This window comes from Lepidochelys kempii, chromosome 1 (genome assembly GCF_965140265.1).
Source record: "Lepidochelys kempii isolate rLepKem1 chromosome 1, rLepKem1.hap2, whole genome shotgun sequence".
Lineage (NCBI taxonomy): Eukaryota > Metazoa > Chordata > Testudines > Cheloniidae > Lepidochelys > Lepidochelys kempii.
In genome coordinates, this window is record NC_133256.1 from 129,056,450 (window position 1) to 129,081,422 (window position 24,973).

The window sequence follows — 24,973 nt, forward strand, 5'->3', positions numbered from 1 at the left end:
GCTTTGCTGCAATGGGATTCCCTAACTGTGGTGGGGCTATAGACGGAACCCATATCCCTATCTTGGCACCAGAGCACCAAGCCGGCGAGTACATAAACCGCAAGGGGTACTTTTCGATAGTGCTGCAAGCTCTGGTGGATCACAAGGGACGTTTCACCAACATCAACGTGGGATGGCCGGGAAAGGTGCATGATGCTCGCATCTTCAGGAACTCTGGTCTGTTTCAAAAGCTGCAGGAAGGGACTTTCTTCCCAGACCAGAAAATAACTGTTGGGGATGTTGAAATGCCTATATGTATCCTTGGGGACCCAGCCTACCCCTTCATGCCCTGGCTCATGAAGCCGTACACAGGCAGCCTGGACAGTGGTCAGGAGCTGTTCAACTACAAGCTGAGCAAGTGCAGAATGGTGGTAGAATGTGCATTTGGACGTTTAAAGGCGCGCTGGCGCAGTTTACTGACTCGCTTAGACCTCAGCGAAACCAATATTCCCACTGTTATTACTGCTTGCTGTGTGCTCCACAATATCTGTGAGAGTAAGGGGGAGACGTTTATGGTGGGGTGGGAGGCTGAGGCAAATCGCCTAGCTGCTGGTTACGCGCAGCCAGACACCAGGGCGGTTAGAAGAGCACAGGAGGGCGCGGTACGCATCAGAGAAGCTTTGAAAACCAGTTTCATGACTGGCCAGGCTACGGTGTGAAAGTTCTGTTTGTTTCTCCTTGATGAAACCCCCCGCCCCTTGGTTCACTCTACTTCCCTGTAAGCTAACCACCCTCCCCTCCTCCTTTTAATCACCGCTTGCAGAGGCAATAAAGTCATTGCTGCTTCACAGTCATGCATTCGTTATTCATTCATCACACAAATAGGGAGATGACTACCAAGGTATCCCAGGAGGGGTGGTGGAGGAGGGAAGGAAAATGCCACACAGCACTTTAGGCACAGCACTTTAAAAGTTTACAACTTTAAAATTTATTGAAAGACAGCCTTCTTTTTTTTGGGCAATCCTCTGTGGTGGAGTGGCTGGTTGGCCGGAGGCCCCCCCACCGCGTTCTTGGGCGTCTGGGTGTGGAGGCTATGGAACTTGGGGAGGAGGGCGGTTGGTTACAGAGGGGCAGCAGTGGCAGTCTGTGCTCCAGCTGCCTTTGCTGCAGCTCAACCATACACTGGAGCATTCTGGTTTGGTCCTGCAGCAGCCTCAGCATTGAATCCTGCCTCCTCTCATCACGCTGCCGCCACATTTGAGCTTCAGCCCTGTCTTCAGCCCGCCACTTACTCTCTTCAGCCCGCCACTTACTCTCTTCAGCCCTCCACCTCTCCTCCCGGTCATTTTGTGCTTTCCTGCACTCTGACATTATTTGCCTCCACGCATTCGTCTGTGCTCTGTCAGTGTGGGAGGACAGCATGAGTTCGGAGAACATTTCATCGCCAGTGCGTTTTTTTTTCTTTCTAAGCTTCACTAGCCTCTGGGAAGGAGAAGATCCTGTGATCATTGAAACACATGCAGCTGGTGGAGAAAAAAAAAGGGACAGCGGTATTTAAAAAGACACATTTTATAAAACAGTCGCTACACTCTTTCAGGGTAAACCTTGCTGTTAACATTACATACATAGCACATGTGCTTTCGTTACAAGGTCGCATTTTGCCTCCTCCCACCGCGTGACTACCCCCTCAACCTTCCCCCCTCCCTGTGGCTAACAGCGGCGAACATTTCTGTTCAGCCACAGGCAAACAGCCCAGCAGGAATGGGCTATACTGAGTGTCCCTGAAGAAAAGCACTCTATTTCAACCAGGTGACCATGAATTATATCTCACTCTCCTGAGGATAACACAGAGAGATAAAGAACGGATTTTGGTTGAATGCCAGCAAACATACACTGCAATGCTTTGTTCTACAGTGATTCCCGAGTATGTGTTACTGGCCTGGAGTGATAAAGTGTCCTACCATGAAGGACGAAATAAGGCTGTCCTCCCCAGAAACCTTTTGCAAAGGCTTTAGGACTACATCTAGGAGAACCGCAAATGCCAGGGCAAAGTAATCCTTTCACATGCTTGCTTTTAAACCATGTATAGCATTTTAAAAGGTACACTCACCAGAGGTCCCTTCTCCGCCTGCTGGGTCCAGGAGGCAGCCTTGGGTGGGTTCGGGGGGTACTGGCTCCAGGTCTAGGGTGAGAAACAGTTCCTGGCTGTCGGGAAAACCGGTTTCTCCGCTTGCTTGCTGTGAGCTATCTACAACCTCCTCCTCCTCATCATCTTCTTCGTCCCCAAAACCTGCTTCCGTATTGCCTCCATCTCCATTGAAGGAGTCAAACAACACGGCTGGGGTAGTGGTGGCTGAACCCCCTAAAATGGCATGCAGCTCATCATAGAAGCGGCATGTTTGGGGCTCTGACCCAGAGCGGCTGTTCGCCTCTCTGGTTTTCTGGTAGGCTTGCCTCAGCTCCTTCAGTTTCACGCGGCACTGCTTCGGGTCCCTGTTATGGCCTCTGTCCTTCATGCCCTGGGAGATTTTCACAAAGGTTTTGGCATTTCGAAAACTGGAACGGAGTTCTGATAGCACGGATTCCTCTCCCCAAACAGCGATCAGATCCCGTACCTCCCGTTCGGTCCATGCTGGAGCTCTTTTGCGATTCTGGGACTCCATCATGGTCACCTGTGCTGATGAGCTCTGCATGGTCACCTGCAGCTTGCCACGCTGGCCAAACAGGAAATGAGATTCAAAAGTTTGCGGTTCTTTTCCTGTCTACCTGGCCAGTGCATCTGAGTTGAGAGTGCTGTCCAGAGCGGTCAGAATGGAGCACTCTGGGATAGCTCCCGGAGGCCAATACCATCGAATTGTGTCCACAGTACCCCAAATTCGAGCTGGGAACGTCGATTTAAGTGCTAATCCACTTGTCAGGGGTGGAGTAAGGAAATCGATTTTAAGAGCCCTTTAAGTCGAAATAAAGGGCTTCACTGTGTGGACGGGTGCAGGTTTAAATCGATTTAACGTTGCTAAATTCGACCTAACGTCCTAGTGTAGACCAGGGCTTAGACTCCCTTAGGTTAATTAGAGCTAGATTCTCAACTGATGTAAATCGATGTAGCTCTATAGTGAAGCTATGATTATTTAAATCAGGTGAGGATCTGACTCTCAAAATCAGACACATACTGACATGTCACTTAAAGCCCCTTTAGAATATCACATTTTAATTTGCCCCACTGAGTCTAATTGAATTTAAGGGAAACTAAACTTGTATAACTTACATGTAAAGGGTCCAGAGAAGAGAGATGTTGAAACAAATGTATCAAGCATATGCATCAGTCCAATGAACAAAAGTCATCTGATTCATATTTTATAAGTGTGCATTGGATGAGGCAGGACTTCTCTGCCTTGAGTCCCCTCATTGCATATTGTTCAAATATTAATTCTAAGATGTGCATTTTGTATGGTGCACATTGAATGGATCAATGCTCCTGAATTTCTTGTCTCATTCACTGTACATTTCATAACGTCCACCGGAGTATTTGCTTCATCTTGCAGAGTAAAATCAGCACAGTTCCTAAGGTACACACAAGAGCATTTTGCTTCTATGGTCCTCTTACACTATGTGTACACAGGGATAAAAAACCCATGGCTGGCTGAAAAATCACCATGTAGATGTTCAGGCTTGGATTGGAGCCTGAGCTCTGGAACCATGTGAGGGTGGAAGATTCTAGAGCTCAGGCTCCATTTGGAGCCCAAACATCTACACAGCAATTTTTAGCCCTGCAGCCCGAGCTCCATGAGCCTGAGTCAGCTGACACGAGCCAGCTGCAGGGCTTTTATCCCTGGTAGACATACCCTGAAAGTGCTTTGGATATGACATTCTGGTGTTGTCCTACCTTCTTTGGTTTTCTAAACCATTACCACCAGCAGCCCCTGAAAAAGCAACAAACACAAGAAAATTTCATTTTTAAAAAATGTTATAGTTGTGCTGTTAAACACTGAAGTCTTGAAATCTCAAAGTGAAAGTTGCAGGCCAGATCCTCAGTTGGTGTATATCAGCATATTGCCACTGGCTTTAATGGAGCTATGCCAATGGATCTAGGTCAGTTTATACCAGCTGAGTATTTGGGCTTTCACTTTTGTCTTCTTCAGTCACTGCTGTCTCATAACATAGGTAGACAACTGATTCCAGAACGGAGTAAATTTACATATAAAATCCAATGAGAAATCCTCATAGTCAGAAACACTTGACTTTGTACTTGGATAGAGGCACACTGTATAGCAGGGGTGTCAGAATGGGGGGGGGGGGGGGCTGGGGTTATGACCCTCGCACTTTTTACCGGCCCATAAGGGCAAGCTACAGAGTGGGAAGGAGAGAGGTTTGAGTGGGAGGGCGGCGGGGTCTTGCGGAGAAGAGGCAGTTTGCGGATGGGGGTTTTGGGGAAGGGGTGGTTAAAGGACAGGGGCTTGGGGAGAAGAGGCAGTGTGAGGGCAGGGCCTCTGCGGTAATGGGTGGTATGAGAGCAAGGAATTGGGAAGCAGGGGTGGTGCAGGGGTGGGGCCGTGGGTGGAGCAGCGTGGCATGGGAGGCAGGGCCAGGGTTCAGGAGCCTATAGCTCCCCCACTTCAAGGGCACTTCTGCCACTCCTGCTGTACAGAAAACCTCTTACAACTGTTCTGAACGTCAGAATGGCCATACTGGATCAGACCAAAGGTCCTTCTAGCCCAGAATCCTGTCTTCCAACAGTGGCCAATTCCAGGTGCGCCAGAGGGAATGAACAGAACAGGCAATCATCAAATGATCCATCCCCTGTTGCTCACTCTCAGCTTCTGGCAAACAGAGGCTAGGGACACCATTCCTGGCTAATAGCCATTAATGGACCTATCCTCCATGAGATTATCTAGTTCTTCTTTGAACCTTGTTATAGTTGTAAGCAGTGTCAGGATGAGCTCCACCCTGACATCTGGTGGTGAGGTGTGGCAAGTTGTGGAAAAGAACTTCAGGGGCTGATCTCATTTGCATAGGCACACCCACCCCACCTAGAATGAGGCCATAGCTGCCCAAATGGTCACTTTGGCTGCTGTGGGATCCCCAGTGTCTCTGTTATTGGGGCAGGAAGAATAAATTGTTATTACGCTGATTATGGGAACTGTGCTTGGAACTGTACTTGGCCTTTTGTTATGATGGAGGGACTTACCATCAACTAAGTAGCACTCACTAGGCAAGGGTCATGGGTTTTAAAACTCTGTGAATGGAGAGAGGCTAGGGACAAGTATTAATACTTGGTGGTATGGGCCCCTTGGTGAGGGCCTTACATGCTAATTGCACTTTCTCCTCTCTCCACTGTGGAATATCAGAGCTAATTTTGATTCCATTAGGAGTCTAGTTACAGGCTGCTGAGCTCACTTTGGGCTAATAGTGCACCAGCACTGAGGCTCCCCTACTACAAGCTGAATTTACCAAAGAGCTGAACTGACTAAGAGCTGAAATCACTGAGCGTTGTGTTAAGTAGTGGGGGAGCCTGAAGATATATTGTGGAGCAGTTTGTGGGACGGCTGGAGTGCCTTGTGGACAGGCTGGTGGAGCAGTGCGTAGGACGGCGGGAGCTGCCGGTGGGACGCGGAGCAGTTTGTGGACCGGCTGGTGGAGCAGTTCGTGGGATGGCGGGAGCTGCTTGTGGGCCGTGGAGCTCAGCGAAGGAGTTCGTGGGGTGGCTGGCAGAGCGCAGTGTAGTGGAGCGGAGGCCTATGGAGCTGTGGGGCGGTCAGCTTCAGATCACGTAAGGTGCCTCTTACCCTCGTCCCATCTCCACCCAGGTTGGGAGGTAAAGCTCCACAGATAAACTTTCAAACTCTGGGGCTGCCCTGACCAGGGACAGAGACTTTTGGGTCATTGGACTTTTGGGACTTTGGGTGATTTGGGGTTGCCGGACTCAAGAACCAAAGGGAAAGGGGCATGCCCCAATTTGCTTGGGGTGGGTTTTTTGCTCATGGGTTGTGTTATGAATCCTGTTGGTGGTGTTTCCCTAACATAATGCCACATTGTTTCTCTCTGTTATTAAAAGGCTTTTTGCTACACTCAGACTATGTGCTTGCGAGAGGGGAAGTATTGCCTCTTGGAGGCGCCCAGCGGGGGTGGTATATATTTGTCCCAGGTCACTGGGTGGGGGCTCGAGCCGGTTTGCATTGTGTTATTGGAATGGATCCCCTAGATATTGAACCCGGCCCTTGTTGCTGCCAACTCTGACGGGCAGAAGGGTTACATAGTCTTGGCCTTCACAACATCCTCTGGCAAGGAATTACAGAAGTTGACTGTGTGTTGTGGGAAGAAATACTTCCTTGTGTTTGTTTTAAACCTGCTGCCTATTAATTTCATTTAATTTCATTTCAGATCTTGTGTCATGAGAAGGAGTAAATAACACTTCCTTATTTGCGCTCTCCACACCAGTCTTGATTTTATGGACCTCTATCATATCCCCACTTAGTCATCTATTTTTCAGTCTGAAAAGTGCCAGTCTTATTAATCTCTCCTCATACGGCAGCCATTCCATATCTCTAATAATTTTTGTTGCCCTTTTCTGAACCTTTTCCAATTCCAATATATCTTTTTTGAGATGGAGCGACCACATCTGCACATAGTATTCAAGATCTGAGTGTACCATGGAGTTATATAGAGGCGATTTGATATTTTCTGTCTTCTTATCTATCCCTTTCTTAATGATTCCCAACATTCTGTTCACTTTTTTGACTGCCGCTGCACATTGGGTGGATGTTTTCAGAGAACTATCCACAATGACTACAAAATCTCTTTCTTGAGTGGTAACAGCTAATTTAGACCCCATCATTGTATATGTATAGTTGGGATTATGTTTTCCAATGTGAATTACTTTGCATTTATCAACATTGAATTTCATCTGCCATTTTGTTGCTCAATCACCCAGTTTTGTGAGATACCTTTGTAGCTCTTCACAGCCCGCTTGGGTCTTAACTATCTTGAGTAGTTTTGTATCTGCTGTGTGAAATTTCACCACCATAATGGTGAAGATAAAGTAACCTTTATCTTTGCTACACGGTGATGGCATAAGACTTCACAAATGTTGCAGTTGGTCAGACTTAGAATCATAGAATATCAGGATTGGAAGGGACCCCAGAAGGTCATCTAGTCCAACTCCCTGCTCAAAGCAGGACCAATTCCCAGTTAAATCATCCCAGCCAGGGCTTTGTCAAGCCTGACCTTAAAAACCTCCAAGGAAGGAGATTCTACCACCTCCCTAGGTAACGCATTCCAGTGTTTCACCACCCTCTTAGTGAAAAAGTTTTTCCTAATATCCAATCTAAACCTCCCCCACTGCAACTTGAGACCATTACTCCTCGTTCTGTCATCTGCTACCATTGAGAACAGTCTAGAGCCATCCTCTTTGGAACCCCCTTTCAGGTAGTTGAAAGCAGCTATCAAATCCCCCCTCATTCTTCTCTTCTGCAGGCTAAACAATCCCAGCTCCCTCAGCCTCTCCTCATAACTCATGTGTTCCAGTCCCCTAATCATTTTTGTTGCCCTTCGCTGGACTCTCTCCAATTTATCCACATCCTTCTTGAAGTGTGGGGCCCAAAACTGGACACAGTACTCCAGATGAGGCCTCACCAATGTCGAATAGAGGGGAACGATCACATCCCTCGATCTGCTCGCTATGCCCCTACTTATACATCCCAAAATGCCATTGGCATAGGACGTCCATCATTGGCACTGTAGCCAACTCCCAATCATTTATCTTTCACAGGCTATCCATAAGCATCATGGTGATCTCTGAGGATGAAGCTGGGTGGGGAAGACATTAAGGTTTTGTCTACACTGCACTTTCATCGTTAAATCATTTGTCGCTCAAGGGTGTGAAAAAAACATACCCCTGAACGACAAAAGTTTTAATGACGAAAAGCACCGGCGTGGACAGCACTTCAAATGGCAGGAGATGCTCGCCCATCAACAAAGCTACTGCCCTTCATTGGGGGTGGTTTTATTTTGTCAGTCGGAGAGCTCTCTCCCGATGACAAACAATGGCTACACTGCTTACCTTACAACTGCGTGGCTGCAGCCTCACCATTATAAGGTGCGCAATATATACATAGCCTTAGACTTTGCCTATCACAAAAGTGATACCATTTTAACTATACTGTTAATAGTTATAATAGTTAACTATACTGGAATAGTTAAAGCAGTACAATCTCCTTAGTGTGGGCACAGTTATACCAGCATAGGAGAGCTTATTCCTGTATGAGAAGGAGAATAAGCTATACCAGTATAAGGCACCTTTATAGTGGTATAACCATGTCCAAACTAGGGGTTGTACTAGTATAACTACATTTCAGTTAAAAAAAGAGTCACACCCCTTATTAATATAGTTATACCAGTTGAAAATCTGTGGGTAGATAAGGACCCTTAGTGAAGGATAAGGGTCTGGATCCTTAGTCAAGGCTAAAAGATTGTCAAGTCCTACCAAACCATAGACCAGGGGTCTCAAACTCAATTTAGCTTCAGGCTAGTGCCAGTCCTCAAATCCTCCCGATGGGCCAATAATGTCACTGAAGATGGTGTTCAGAAAAGAAAACGTTTATATTGTATTTTTTATTTTGAATTTCTTAGAAATAATAAAACTGTCCTACAACTTTCTACAATTCTTTGCCTGTCAGAGAGTTTTTAGTGTTTGCCAGACACCTGGGAATGCTTCAGTTCTGTCAGTTTGTGGATGTTTGGCCTCAGTCACTGAGCAGTTGAAACCTTCAGGATTGCAGCACGGTGCGCATCAGATAGTTGTATTTGGTATTTTGACTTGTTTATATTCATTGTGGAAAAAAGGGACACTGCCTCCATGGCTGACTCTGTCCAACAACTAATGATGCTGCCTCCATGGCTGACAGCCCGTCAACTAGTGATGGTATCTCTGTCCCTCTCCCCCAGCCAATAGGAGCTGGGAGGGGCGGTGCCTGCAGCAGACAGAGCCAGCAGAGTGGCTGCATGCATCTCTCCTCTGCGGGCCACAGTGGGGAGATTCTCAGGCACCAGATGGCCCGTGGGCCATAACCAGAGTTGTCCATTAGCTGAATAGTATACACTCTTAGAGCCACCTGGAAACACATTGGTTCTATGAACCTGTGAAGGTAGATCATCAAAATAGGTCTCTTGCTTCAATGGGAAAGACGCATCCCCAAACTAAAGGAAGCAATGGTCAGTCAGTGACAAGAATGTAACCCCACTTCCAACTCCTGACCTCCAATCACATCTCAGAAACAAAATGCAGCTATATAGAGACAGAAAATGCCTAGGAGAGACAGACACAAAATCCTCTACAGCCAGGAAATCTTTCACTGACATGGAATAATCATCATCAATTGCATGAAATTGGAAGTTAGCAAGAATGGCCTAACTATTTAAAAGGAGATGTATGGCTCCTAAAATGACCGGTGGTGTATTGGATACAGTCCTCACACATGTAGAAAATTCTTTGGAATGCATAAAGCCAAGAAAATTAATTATTATGAGCCATTAAATAGTATGAGCCTTGCATACATTTACATAAAGCCTGATTTTGACCCTGAACATGAAAACAGAGATAAAAGTAGCAGGATAAGTAAAGACTGAGTATGGTCAAAAAAAAATCCTGATCTATGTTAACAATAAATCATTGCAACTGAAAGCATTTTAAATAAACCTTGGAAAACAGGAACAATTTTTCATAAATACTTGCACAAAAAGAATTGTCTGTTTTTTGGATGAAAAGTTTTCAAATGTGATTCCTCTCCCCCCTCTCCTCCACGCTCTAGTTTTAAAATCACATATACTTTGTACTGGTTATGCTGTGCATTTACTTTTTATTTTCCCCTCAACTTGGACATAATGAAAATAAACGAGTCCATTTCACTTTAGTTTCTAGTCAATTTGATTGTTGAGTTTTTGTGCCTTAGAACAATTCTGCTAACAAACAAACAAATAATACTATAAACCTATTTTTTTTTGTTTTCTGTCATTAATGGAAGCATATTTATTGGTCTCAGTTTTTGTAAAATACTGATCTTTCCATTTGCAACCAAATTTGACTAAATAGTGTCTTACTTCTGGAAACATTAAAAGACAATATGTAATGGCCAGAGAACTGTGAAGGGCTTGAGAGCTCAAACTAGCATGATTAAGATGGCGTGGTTTTCAAACATAAATCTTCATTGTTTGTTTCTTTTATAAGGCACTTGGGTAATTGCTCAGCAAAAACCATTGTGAAAATTCAGATGGGGATACTAACAAAAATGAATTATTTAAAGCATATAGCATTTACAATAGGTTATATCAATATCAAATTAATCAACACTGAGAATCAACAGGCCTAGAAAAGTGAGAGAGTATGAAGAAATGAAAAAATAATCAACACAAAAATTGAAAATCAATGTTAAAATTAGAAAAGAACAGTCAATATGAAAGTAAGCGAAATATGAATAACAGAGATTTGAAATGCTTTAATGTTAGGAACCAGATGAGCATTGCTTTGTCCATAGGGTAATTAAACTAATTGAACCTTATGTATTTTATTTGACAGAACAACAAGCAATGGTTTCAAGTTGCAGTGGAGGAGGTCTAGGTTGGATATTAGGAAACACTATTTCACTAGGAGGGTGGTGAAAGAATGGGTTACCTGGAATGGAGGTGAAATCTCCAGCCTTAGAGGTTTTTAAGGCTTGGGTTGACAAATCCCTGGCTAGGATGATTTAGTTGGTGTTGGTCCTGCTTTGATCAGGGGGTTGGACTAGATGACTTCCTGAGGTCTCTTCCAACCCTAATCTTCTATGATTCTATAAATATTGATATTTTGGGGCCTTTCTTCATTGTGATTTACTATAAAAAAGTGACACCAGACAGGGTGGAACTATGGGTGTTTAAGAAAGCCCAAAGGAGGCCCTGATAATGCAGTTATACTATTGCACCCATGTCACACCATTATGATGTCAGTGAGGCTCTGTGTAAATCCAGCAATTTGCCCAGGGGGCTCTGATTATGGGATTGGGCTCTACATTTGTGTGATGATTTGGGGGATCTATCTGTACAATGTATGAATCCTGGTTGACATTATAAAGTTATAAGTCATTGCTATGAAAATTGCTGTATCATGAATGCCCCTCTGCATGTGCATTCCCCACGAGCCGGCAGGGTTATGTCAGGTCTCTGCCAGACCAGAGACAACAGCTGGTTGTTAAAGGACTGTCAGTTCCTGAAAGGTCTTACTTGGGGAGAACAAAAGAATAACTTCACAATAGGGAAAACCAGTTGTCTCACCATTCCCTCTGCAGGGGGCTGGTGTTGGGAGAATGGAAAATTCCCAAACAAGACGGAGCCAAATGTGACAAAGCAGGGGGTTGAAAGGGACTCACAGGTGGAAGACTGGGAGAGACACACAGGAAGTCTGGATAGCAGGAAGGAAGGAGAAAGACAGGCCAAGGTCTGAGAAGAAGTGCTGGGAGAGAGAAATCTTCATGTGTTAGAACACAAGCTATACAATGGGTCAGAAGAGCTTAGCACAGGCCCCAAAATTCTGATTCCTGCCCAAAGAATGCTCTGGAGTGGTGAGGAAAATGAAGCAAGGAAATGCCTGTAAGATTTATTATTTTTGCATAGATCTATATATGTCACATGTGATTAAGCAAAGAGCAATAATATGTTAATTTTATGGAAAGTATCTCTGTGTTGTATGCTACACCTACAACATGGCCCCTTGAAGAGGTGGACCTCTGGGTGGAGATCTGGGAAAGAGTTTGTTTAATCTCCAGGCCCTGAGGTGTCAGCACTGGTTCCAGGGACCAGATAGAGGGTGCTAGCTCTTGAACCCCAAGAGTAAGGACCCCAAGACAGAGGCAGTGACTGGACTTTGTTCAGATTCTTGTGACTTAAAGCACCTGGGGATTCAACATCTGAGTCTCTTCACAGCAATCAGAGGGAGCCAGACCAGATCTATCACAGTTTGTCCATGGGGAGCATGAGCCTGACTACAAAACCACAGGCAAACGTGTAGAGCTCTAGACTGGCTGGTAACTCAATACTGCCACTGTAGGTATTTACAGATAGTACATGGATAACATGATATAGCAATTCAGAGATATTTTCTATTGATCTAAATTTGCCATTTTGGATATTGAGATAAACCCAAAACAATTTTACGCCAATGGACCCCTATGCCTGTGCAGAGGGCTTGGACTACACTACCACTTACTCTGGTATAACTTATGTTGCTCAGGGGTGTGAAGAAGCCACCCCCGAGTGACATGAGTTGCGCTATGTCGGCAGAAGAGCTGCCTCCTTGTGTGGAGGTGGATTTATTATGCCGAGGGGAGAGCTCTCTCCCGTCGGCATATGCATCTGCACCAGAAACGCCACAGAGGCCCAGCTGCATCGGTGTGCCGCTGTAGCACTTCTAGTTACACACAGGATACATATAGACTAAGACCTCAGCTCTGCATCTGAACCCTGACTAAGGTTCCAGTGGCAATGGCATTGCTGAAGAGCCAGAAAATTAGTGTAGGTGCATAACTTCTGAAAATATGTCCCTTTGTATTTGTGGATTTTGGGACATCCATACATGGAAGCCAAGCTCCCTGCTTCTTCTGTAGAGATGGGGAACCCTATCTCATTTCCTATTAGAAGAATGAGGAAGAACCTGCCTGAGTGAAAATTTGTGTAATCCATAAAAGGGGGAAAGAGTATTCCAAAACATTTGCATGATATATAGACTAAATCTCACACGAGGAAATTAAAAGTGTAAAGAATGCAGCATATTTGAGATTCACAGAGTAAGAAAGAAATGTGATGTTGCAGAAAAAAGGAGAAAGTGGGGTGAACTCTCATAAAGTTTCTTATGTTTCTTATATAGAAATCTGAACTGTTCAAAACTAATGGTATATTACCTGGATTTTGCCGACAAGGTGAACACTATCTAGTTCAAAACAAGCAGTCCAGTCTTCACATTTTAAAACACTATTAAACAAATGCTAGACAAAAGATTTTTCCCTTGCCTGTTGCCTCTGGTATATAAACCAATGGTCATAATGTTTAATCCTCTAAGGCAACTTTCTAAATTGTCTATATAGTCAAGTAAATTTAAAATAAATAAATAAAGGTCTTTACCTGACTCAGAATTTGTTTCTTCCAGTAACAGCTTCTTTTGCTTCAAGGTCATTTACTCTTTTCTCAACTCTGCTCTGTTTTATTAAAGGCAATTAAATCAGCATAAATATTAGTCATGGACAAGTTTTTCACCTCACCGATTGCATGGAAGACTTCTGTTGGTGACCCTTTGATTTCAGTTCAGATTTCTTTTTTCAAAACTGCAAAAATGTTTGGAGCAGCATTTTCCTTGTCATATTGCTGTCACAAGACTGTGAATCTTTGTGAGCAGAGAAATTTCTGGAACTGAAAAATCCTTTTGGCAAATCTTTCAGGAGGCAAACTCTTAAGATATTCCTATTTTCTACTTCTTATTCTCAAAGTGTTTATTTTTATAGCTGAGGTTAATTTCCGTTGCTGAAAATTATGATATTAAAGGAGACTTGTTCAGAGTAGAGGGAAAATACATCTCACACTCATGCAAACCCACTGGCTATCTATCTAGTTGGTTACACTGTCCCATTAGATGGTAGGTAAAATTTCCAACAACTTCTACATGGCTCCTGTGTCTCATTTTCACAGATTCATAAATTTTAAGACCAGAAGGGGTGACTGTGATTGCCAAGTCTGGTCTCCTGTATAACACAGGCCATAAGACTTCCCTTAAACAATTCCTGTTTGAACAAGAGCATATCTTTTAGAAAAACATCCAATCTTGATTTAAACATTTCCAGGGATGGAGAATCCACCAGAACTCTTGGTATGGTGTACCAGTGGTTAATTATCCTCACAGTTTAAAATGTATGCCTTATTTATTTAGTTTCAACTTCTAGCCATTGGATCTTGATGTACCTTTGCCTGCTAGATGGATGAGCCCCCTATTGTCAAATTTCTGTTTCCCATGTAGGTACTTAGAGACTGTGATCAAGTCACCCCTTAACTTTTTCTTTGTTAAACTAAATAGATTGAGCTCCTTGAGCCTATCACTATAAGGCATATTTTCTAATCTTTTAATCATTCTCACGGCTGTTCTCTGAACCCTCTCACATTTATCAACTTTCTTCTTAAATTGTGGACACCAGAACTGGACACAGTATTCCAGTAGCAGTCGTACAAGTGCCAAATACAGAACTAATATAACCTCTCTACTTCTACTTAATATTCCTGATATTCCTGAAAAACACACCTACCAGATCAGACCTCTCAGACAACAAAATGCCCAGTTTGAGGATCCCATCAAAATTTAGGACTGAATCAGCTTTGTGCATGACCACCAGGGTAAACTTAGGTGTCTACATGAATGGGCAACAGCTGTGAAGGGCTTTTGAAAAGGGAGGGATAGCTCAGTGGATTGAGCATTGGCTTGCTAAACCCAGGGGTGTGAGTTCAATCTTTGAGGGGGCCATTTAGAGATCGGGGGGCAAAAATTGGGGACTGGGCCTGCTTTGAGCAGGGGGTTGGACTAGATGACCTCCTGAGGTCCCTTCCAGCCCTGATATTCTATGAAAATCTATATTTTGGTTTAAGTGCCTTAATCCCGTTGTGGAACTAGCTCTAAATGATTTAACCAAGACCACCCAGGAAGTATATGGCCAAGCAGGGAGCTGAGTCCAGGTCTCTCGAGTCCCGGGCTAACCCCTAACCACTGGCCCATCCTTCTATTTATTTCTGTATTTCTTTTGCCTTATGTAAATATTTGCCTTTGTGAATGTTACTCTTTAATCTTCTACAATTTGATTCACATGATTCAATAAAGGATTGGCTGCTTACATCCCAGACAAATAAGGTATGTAATAACCAAGGGAGAAATTCATCCATATACCAAAACTCCAGCACAAGGCCCTTCACTTAACCCCTCGGTAGAGCTATATGGTGGGGGCCATGCAAGTTTTCTCTGTGCCAGTCCCACGTAGGCCAGTACAGAGAGTGGCATTGTGAGTGGGAGGGGAGGCTTACTGCAGGATCCCCCACCATGAATATGCCATGGCCCTAACACTCCATGGATGTGTATGGACAGTGGACATTATTCCAGACCATAGCTTGGAGTAGTAGATGCATTTAATGCCTCCTCTGCACCTTGTAATTTGTCTGCATTAATCCCAGTTATTCTGGCTTTATGTGGGTGAAGTGATTTTTCACTCTGAGATGCTAGCTGCCTGCTGTTGCTAAACAGGGCATGTGAACTGGGGACAATTCTGCATACAACATGGCTCTGCATACAACATAGGTTTTGGAAAAGGTGGACAGGGATTTACATGTGTCAGATATTTAGAATCAAATTTCAGTTTGACATCTCTTGATAAATTCTGTTTCCACACGTGTGGGCATCTGACATATTCCAATATTTTTAGAGGTTACATATTTCAATATATTCTTTTATTAGTTTTGTTTTTAAACAAAAGTTTAAGCTTCATCAAATTTACAGGCAAGAATTGAAGAATGAAAAGAGTCAGTGAATTTTGAATGTGGGTGAAACAACTAATCTGACATTTTGCTTTCAAGAGTCAAGAAATAGAGCAATTATAGGTGTAGTAGTCTAGACAGCAATGTCTCACAATAAACTGTCTTGCTAATTGCAGAATGTTTACAGAGAAGGTTATAACAGGCATGAAGTAAGATTGACTGGAATGAACTTGCTCTCTTTACATCCTTTTAAAAATAGATCCCACATTTTCCTCAATATTTCAAATCCTTGGATAAATATTGAGATGCGGGTTTTCAGTTGTAACCTCTTTTTTATGATGGCAAAATTATGCCCCCTGAGGCTCCGTCCTTGCCCCTCCTCTTCTCCCCAAGACCCTGTTCCCGAGGCTTTTTCCCTTTCTTCCAAGGGCCCATTCCTGCTCTTCCCCCGGAGGCCCCACCCCCAGCCAAGCCAGAGTGGGGAGCAAATGCCAAACATGCATTCATGCCCAGGTGGAACTCACTGTATTGGTTTTAAACTTTAAATCCTCAAATGATTTGGGTCTGTTAGAGGGCTTATTCCTTCACCTGCTCACTTCCATGGGTCTTCTCATATGAACAGAGAGCAACAATACCCGAAGTCTAAAGGCGCAAACAATTCGATGTTTATTGGGGTGAACTTCCAGCAAGCAATGATTCCAATTTCCTTCCTTAGTGTCCCCCTTCCCAGCTCTGACACCACAGAACCTTGCCTGTGTCCATGGGCATGCGCAGAGGGTGTGCTGGGTGTGCCCAGGCTCACCCTAATGTCTCAAAAAAAAGTGGCTTTGCATTTTAATTTAATCACATGATACGCTCTTTTAGTTTTAGAATATGGATTGTTGTATCATGCAATAAGCGCCGAACTGCGTAATATAGATGTTGTAGAAATGTATAGAAAGCCCACGTTCGCTCGCAGCATGCGTCCCCACTACTGCGGCGCCACATTATCATTAGTCCTCCCCTCCTGCTCCGACTACTATTCCAGAAAATTCTTTGACCTATATAAGCGGCCGCATCAGACATCTACAGTGCAGTGTCTACAGTGTTTGTAATCTTTGTCGCGTGTACTCTACTGAAATAGCATAACAAGCCCGTGGCTTCACGTTTTAATTCAATCATATGATACCCCTTTTAATTTTAAAATATGGATCGGTTGGTTGTTAAGATAAGAAAAGGAGCAGACAAACTGAATGATTATGAATGTGCTGATAGTAGTGCAAATACCTTGGACTCCTCGGTTAAGAACTTACCTGAAGATAATGCCACAACCACTTCCAGTTCATGCAATAAACTGAGTAATGACCAACAGAAACAGACTTTGTCTCTTAGTTCAGGTCAGTGTAGTTCCTATTCAAAGCCATCAAACATTCCATCTGATGGCCCAGTTTGTGATATTCCAAGAAATTGATTAGAACGCCGGTTGATTATCTAGAACTCCTTATCAGCCTAGATTGAGCATGTTTCCTAGAAGTAAAATAGGGAATAAACAAAGAAGTTTTCAGTCTGATTGGTATGAAAAGTATAAGGTGGTTAGAATATAGCCCATCAAAGGACGCAGCATTTTGCTTTTACTGCCGTTTCTTCTCCTCTAATGATGCAGCAAACAAAGGTCACACTGATCCAGCATTTATTGATAAGGGATTCAGAAACTGGCATAGGGCTAATGAACATTTTAAAAACCACCAGCTGTCAAAATCTCATATGTTGAGCTGTTCTTCATGGTCAAATTTTAATGAAGGGAAATCTATTGATGTATTGTTGTATGAGGGCAAGCAGGTTTATCTGTCTAAACAAGAAGAAGAATGGTGCCATAACCAAAGTGTAATGGAGTGACTGATTGACATTGGTCTGTGTTTGGCGAAAGGTGGGACACTGTAGGATTCATACAAGGTTCATGCACTTGGCAACATTCAGGGCATACCCGGAGTGTTGTGTAGGCGCAGTGCACACACAGCTCCTCTCAAGGGCATGAACTTTGGAATCTCGCCCAGATGACATGAACCGTGGGAAGCCTCCCAGGACTGGGCTCAAGGCCCGAGAGCAAGGAATGCGGTAGATAGAAATTGGTAAATGAGAATGTTAAACAAAGCCAGTGTATTCCTTTTATCTGTTGGAGAATGTAATGCGTGGGGGGAGAGAAAGAATAAAGGAAAGGGTGGAAAGCTGACAGGACCAGTCCGTTGGCAGACCAGCCTGTTTGCTTGCTTAAAGCTTTGTGCTGTCTTGTATTTGAACCACAACAGGGAGACCATTCAGGGGTCACAATGAAAAAGCTGACAGTTTTGAGAAAGGTTTATTTCTAAATCTTGTCAATATGCTCCAAAAATATGATCCCATAATGGCAAAGCACGTGCAGCAATCTCCTCGAAATGCTACCTATCAGAGTAATCACATCCAAAATGATTTAATTGTGGCCTTGCACAACGTTGTGCAACAAAAGAATGTGTCTTCACTAAATGGAAAAATGGTCTCAATAATTGCCGACGACATTACTGACTGTGAAAATACTGCACCACAATGGACATCTGTTCATGGTGTCCATAATGAAAAGCATAGTCCAGCTGAACATTTTGTGTCTGTTCAGAGACTATTAACAATTGATGCTCAGTCTATTTTTGACCAGTTAAATGACATCCTCGGCATTCTTAAAATTGACTGGACATCAGTGATGTCTGTCAGTTTTGATGGCGCATCTACTGTGTCTGGATGTACAGTGGGAGTTATGAAACGTAAAGAAAGAAACAGTGAAATACTCTACACTGCTATGTGCATTGTCTGAACCTCATCCTAGTAGATGCATTCACTTCAGGTAAACAAAACAGAACTGTCTTTGATTTTTTTGGTGTTGTTCAGACTCTTTATGCCTTCATGGAGGGGAGTCCTGTGTGACATGCAGTAATGGAGAAGATTTCACAAGAAGTAGGATCCCAGCTGAAGACTTTGAAGTCACTATCAAACACAAGATGGGCATGCAGAGCAGAAGCAGTGGCTGCTGTAAAACAAAACTACTCCATCATTTTACAAGCTTTACAAGAGATTATTGAAACAACTCGCCTTGCTGACACTAAAATAAAAGCCAGGGGCCTTATCCCAGAGTGATGTAGTGGTGAGAGTTTGCTATAGACCACCGGACCAGGGGGATGAGGTAGATGAGGCTTTCTTCCGGCAGCTCACAGAAGCTACTAGATCGCATGCCCTGATTCTCATGGGTGACTTTAATTTTCCTGATATCTGCTGGGAGAGCAATACAGCGGTGCATAGACAATCCAGGAAGTTTTTGGAAAGCGTAGGGGACAATTTCCTGGCGCAAGTGCTGGAGGAGCCAACTAGGGGGGGCGCTTTTCTTGACCTGCTGCTCACAAACCGTGTAGAATTAGTGGGGGAAGCAAAAGTGGATGGGAATCTGGGAGGCAGTGACCATGAGTTGGTTGAGTTCAGGATCCTGACGCAAGGAAGAAAGGTAAGCAGCAGGATACGGACCCTGGACTTAAGGAAAGCAGACTTCGACTCCCTCAGGGAACGGATGGCCAGGATCCCCTGGGGGACTAACTTGAAGGGGAAAGGAGTCCAGGAGAGCTGGCTGTATTTCAAGGAATCCCTGTTGAGGTTACAGGGACAAACCATCCCAATGAGTCGAAAGAATAGTAAATATGGCAGGCGACCAGCTTGGCTTAATGGTGAAATCCTAGCGGATCTTAAACATAAAAAAGAAGCTTACAAGAAGTGGAAGGTTGGACATATGACCAGGGAAGAGTATAAAAATATTGCTCGGGCATGTAGGAATGTTATCAGGAGGGCCAAATCGTGCCTGGAGCTGCAGCTAGCCAGAGATGTCAAGAGTAACAAGAAGGGTTTCTTCAGGTATGTTGGCAACAAGAAGAAAGCCAAGGAATGTGTGGGCCCCTTACTGAATGAGGGAGGCAACCTAGTGACAGAGGATGTGGAAAAAGCTAATGTACTCAATGCTTTTTTTGCCTCTGTTTTCACTAACAAGGTCAGCTCCCAGACTGCTGCGCTGGGCATCACAAAATGGGGAAGAGATGGCCAGCCCTCTGTGGAGATAGACGTGGTTAGGGACTATTTAGAAAAGCTGGACGTGCACAAGTCCATGGGGCCGGACGAGTTGCATCCGAGAGTGCTGAAGGAATTGGCGGCTATGATTGCAGAGCCATTGGCCATTATCTTTGAAAACTCGTGGCGAACCGGGGAAGTCCCGGATGACTGGAAAAAGGCTAATGTAGTGCCAATCTTTAAAAAAGGGAAGAAGGAGGATCCTGGGAACTACAGGCCAGTCAGCCTCACTTCAGTCCCTGGAAAAATCATGGAGCAGGTCCTCAAAGAATCAATCCTGAAGCACTTGCATGAGAGGAAAGTGATCAGGAACAGCCAGCATGGATTCACCAAGGGAAGGTCATGCCTGACTAATCTAATTGCCTTTTATGATGAGATTACTGGTTCTGTGGATGAAGGGAAAGCAGTGGATGTATTGTTTCTTGACTTTAGCAAAGCTTTTGACACGGTCTCCCACAGTATTCTTGTCAGCAAGTTAAGGAAGTATGGGCTGGATGAATGCACTACAAGGTGGGTAGAAAGCTGGCTAGATTGTCAGGCTCAACGGGTAGTGATCAATGGCTCCATATCTAGTTGGCAGCCGGTATCAAGTGGAGTACCCCAAGGGTCGGTCCTGGGGCCGGTTTTTGTTCAATATCTTCATAAATGATCTGGAGGATGGTGTGGATTGCACTCTCAGCAAATTTGCGGATGATACTAAACTGGGAGGAGTGGTAGATACGCTGGAGGGGAGAGATAGGATACAGAAAGACCTAGACAAATTGGAGGATTGGGCCAAAAGAAATCTGATGAGGTTCAATAAGGATAAGTGCAGGGTCCTGCACTTAGGACAGAAGAACCCAATGCACAGCTACAGACTAGGGACCGAATGGCTAGGCAGCAGTTCTGCGGAAAAGGACCTAGGGGTGACAGTGGGCGAGAAGCTGGATATGAGTCAGCAGTGTGCCCTTGTTGCCAAGAAGGCCAATGGCATTTTGGGATGTATAAGTAGGGGCATAGCGAGCAGATCGAGGGACGTGATCGTTCCCCTCTATTCAACATTGGTGAGGTCTCATCTGGAGTACTGTGTCCAGTTTTGGGCCCCACACTACAAGAAGGATGTGGATAAATTGGAGAGAGTCCAGCGAAGGGCAACAAAATTGATTAGGGGTCTAGAACACATGACTTATGAGGAGAGGCTGAGGGAGCTGGGATTGTTTAGCCTGCAGAAGAGAAGAATGAGGGGGGATTTGATAGCTGCTTTCAACTACCTGAAAGGGGGTTCCAAAGAGGATGGCTCTAGACTGTTCTCAATGGTAGCAGATGACAGAACGAGGAGTAATGGTCTCAAGTTTCAGTGGGGGAGGTTTAGATTGGATATTAGGAAAAACTTTTTCACTAAGAGGGTGGTGAAACACTGGAATGCGTTACCTAGGGAGGTGGTAGAATCTCCTTCCTGAGAGGTTTTTAAGGTCAGGCTTGACAAAGCCTTGGCTGGGATGATTTAATTGGGAATTGGTCCTGCTTTGAGCAGGGGGTTGGACTAGATGACCTTCTGGAGTCCCTTCCAACCCTGATATTCTATGATTCTATGATCCATGAACTAAATTCATTCAAGTTCATCTTTGCCCTTCACATGATGCACCCTATTCTCCAGATGGTGGTAAATGTGAGTAAGGCTCTTCAAGCTCCAGGTCTCAACTTATTGCAATGACAGGGGTGAAAAGCTTGTGTAACTCTTTGGCTGCGATGAGAAATGGCCCAGAATATTTTCAATCTATTTTCAATGACAGCGTGAAAATGTGTGTAGAGAATGATATATCGATTCCCCCAGTTAAGAAGAGAAAAATGTCCTCTCGTGTTGATGACGCATTTGAGTCCCAGCATCACTTTGATACAAAAGAGGAGCAGGAGAGAATAACTTCATTTTACCCGCTCCTAGACTCAATGATTACCAGCATTGACCAGCGTTTTGAACAGGAGACTTGTAAAATTGTGACTGCAATGGGAAAACTGCTGAGCTTAGACATTGGCAGGGACGATATGAGAATCATTGCCAACAAATTTAAAGTGTCCTTGGATGAGTTGGAAGCTGAAGTCTGATTGCTTCGGTGTTATGACGGATCTGTTCCTAAAGGTAGCACTACGAACATCACCAGAGTGGCTTGATTGGCTAAAGAAATCCGATTGGTCTTCCATGTTCCAGGCCTTTTACAAATCTATTCAAAGCTTTGCAGCCGTACCTGTTACAAGCTGTTCATGTGAAAGAGCCTTTTTGAAACTAGCACATGTAAAAAACAAACTAAGAAGTACAATGTCCCAACAGCGCCTCGACTCATTCATGATTTTGTACATTGAACAAGAATTTGCTTTGTCAGTTAATTACAATGATGTGATTGAGGAATTTAGGTCCATAACACCTGGTGAGTGACATCTCATTCTCTAGGACAGGAAGATGAAGAAACCTTAATCTGTTTTGGTCAGTTCGGGTTAGCTCATTATCTGGTTAAAAATAAAGATCATGAAAATTGACTGTATCTTTGTATATGCCTGGTTATCACTACAGCAAAAATTTGGTATTTTGTGTCTCATTTTTTAAGTAAAGTTTAGTTGTTAATTAAAAAAAATTAAGTTTAGTTAAGTTTTAGTTTCTTTAGTTTGTTTGATGAATAAAAATAATGTCCTTTATGATTGAGTATTCAATAAATGTTTGCCTTTCAAAATAATTAAAAATAAAATTCCCCAGGTGTACACCCTAATGAAATATAGTGTGCACACCTATACCTGTGTGCTTGTTCCCATTCCCCCCTTTAGCAAAACATGATTCTAATTCCGCCACCCCCATTCCCTGTTCCCATTTCCCCCTTTCTTCCTGATTGACTGCAGACTATATAGTAAAACTTGAGTTCTGCTTAGCTATACCTTAACCAATCATTTTCCTGGAATTTAACTAACCAATCCTAACATATTGTAACATGATTATGTAACCAGTTATATCCCATCACCTTAATTAGTTTACACCCAGAAAAATTAATTATACAGCAGACAGAAACAATCACAGAACCAGACAGAGATTATACAGAGAAACAATAGGGAAATGGGGACCACAGTGATAGAAAAACAAAGAAATGAGAATTTCACATCTCAGCTATTGATACTTGAGTTCTTGCCAGACAGGATGCTATCAAACTAAGTTTCCTTTTACATCTTCTAAGCACTTCCCTTTCTCTGGAGGCGATAGGAATACAATCCTGTCCTGATAATGCCTAACAGCCCAATAGCACCTTATTTCAATGTGACTAGTTTGGAATGTGAGGATGTGTCCGGTCACTTCCCAGCTTATGGCTTCCTCTGCTGCTTAGCCAAAGGCCTTAGCCTAAGCACAGGGCCTCAGACTGTCACACTAAGAGAAGGCCCTTACACCGGCAGACAGTGATTTTGATTCTTTCTTTTATACCTCTCTAACTAGCTAAATGATAAACATATACCTAAATTTTTAAAGTATAGGCCTTTGCAGACAGGACTGAATATCTATATCCTAATGGAGTCCAGATTACCTGAGAGACCAGCTCACCTTTTGGGGCCATTCTAATACATGATCAGCAGAGAAATATGAGCTCATGCTCCCTAAGTACAAAAGAGGGAACATTCCTGTCATTATTCAGAAAGGCCCTTTGACTTGGGACATGCTTAATTGCTACTAAAGTTCAAGTTTGTTAACCAGGCAGGATGCAAACCTCATCTATTTTTTTCTTAAATGTTGAAGATGAAAGAGCAGAGGGGCTACTTATGGGGAAATTTTTGCATCCGGATTTGTTGATAATTGCAAGGGCATTATGCAAGGGATAGAAGCAGATTACTGCGAATTTTAAATGTTGTCAAGGGGAGGGCCACAACTCTGAGATAGGTACTTTTTTGTCTATTGTATATATAAAATTAAATAAAACTGTACAAATAAAGTAGGGCCAACTGTATGGATTTAAATTTTTATATCTCACAAACTACCAAATATTTGAAATCACCAACTCTGACAGGAAAACAATCACAGAATCCTAGAAGATTAGGGTTGGAAGAGACCTAGTCATCTAGTCCAGCCCCTTGCTCAAAGCTGGACCAAGACCAATCTCAAATATCACTAAAAAAGTGTGAAAATAGACCACATAATCTTTTATTTATTTAGATTTATACGCATACACAAGAAAAAGGTGCCTCTCATATGCTCTATGTGGTGTCAACAAAACGAAGTTACCCCATATTTAAAATAACACTCCAACTGTAAAGCCTCTCAGGGGTCCAGAAGAGAAGATGGCATGTAAGTAGGCATAAGAGTCAAAGTATATTGTTTCTTACTTGAATTACATTCTTATTGGCTATTTTTCTCAAGAAGATAAAAAATATTGATCTGAACTTAGAAATTTAAAGCTTACATTTTAAACCTAACATTTGACTTTTACCTTTACAACAAACACACACACAAAAACCCAAGAAAGGGAAATTACCTGCATATATTTGCTTGTTTAGCATGGAATTTTATGGATTTCAATTACCTATAACTCTTATGAGAGACATTTGTCTTTCATTTTAACTGCCACTGTCATATAAGAAATGTGTGAACTTTTTATTCTTATTACTTCCCTGGAGTCAGGCAGAAAGAGAGCATCCTAATTTTCTCAAGAATCATCACAGCCATTATACATTTTGTATAAAATTCCAAAAACAAATTAGTTAAAATGCATTTAGGGCCAGTGGATGCCCTGAGAGAATGAAATTGTACATTTAGCTACGAAAGAGGTATAACACAAGCAAAGTCAATACGCAGCCCTTCCAATGTGACTCAACTGAAGAGGACGGGACCCCCTCTTGGGATCAGAAGTTTAGTCTTCACTCCTATTCACTTTCATATAACCTGTGCAGGGCTCAGAAACAGTCCGTGTGAGTCCGAAACTGTATTGGCACTTCTCTGATGTGACCATCTTCTTCTCTAGACTCTCAGCTTTCACTAAAAGCAGTAAGTTGTTAGCTGTTTATAATGTGAAGAAAGAAAACCTCAAAAATGTGACTCAAAGGTAACCAACATGGGGTGTTTGTATGAATCCGCAGAATGCCTAGAACAATAGCTCTGAGACATATGAACTGCCTTTCCATCTCAGTAGGGTGTTAACTCAGATGCCCAGTGCTAAGAATCATATTGACATTTACATTAACTATTTAAATCTTCATTTAAGAAAAGAAAGGGAGGATCACGGAGCTGCACAATTTACCATTATACCCTGTATTTTTTTCTCCCAATCAAAAAGGCAAGCCCAAGGAAAAAAACCAAGCTCATGGACATATTCCACTGAAGAGGGAGTGGGGAGCTAAGCAGAGCTTAGAGAGC

General features: G+C 43.3%; 1 protein-coding gene across 1 annotated transcript; it reads right to left on the bottom strand.

The window, feature by feature from the left end:
- Positions 1-960: 960 nt before the first annotated feature.
- On the bottom strand, positions 961-2,975 carry LOC140901379 (uncharacterized). The gene is made up of 2 exons (XM_073320571.1): positions 2,090-2,975; positions 961-1,502 (listed from the first exon to the last, which is right to left on the bottom strand). Exons 1-2 carry the CDS (start codon positions 2,670-2,672, stop codon positions 961-963), a joined length of 1,125 nt encoding a protein of 374 aa, XP_073176672.1. The 5' UTR covers positions 2,673-2,975.
- Between the last annotated feature and the right edge of the window lie 21,998 nt (positions 2,976-24,973).

Coding starts and splice junctions, on each gene's coding strand:
- LOC140901379 (XM_073320571.1), bottom strand. CDS start 2,672: ATGCAGAGCTCATCAGCACAGGTGACCATGATGGAGTCCCAGAATCGC. Junction 1,503..2,089: donor AGGCGGAGAAGGGACCTCTG/GTGAGTGTACCT, acceptor TTTCTCCACCAG/CTGCATGTGTTTCAATGATC.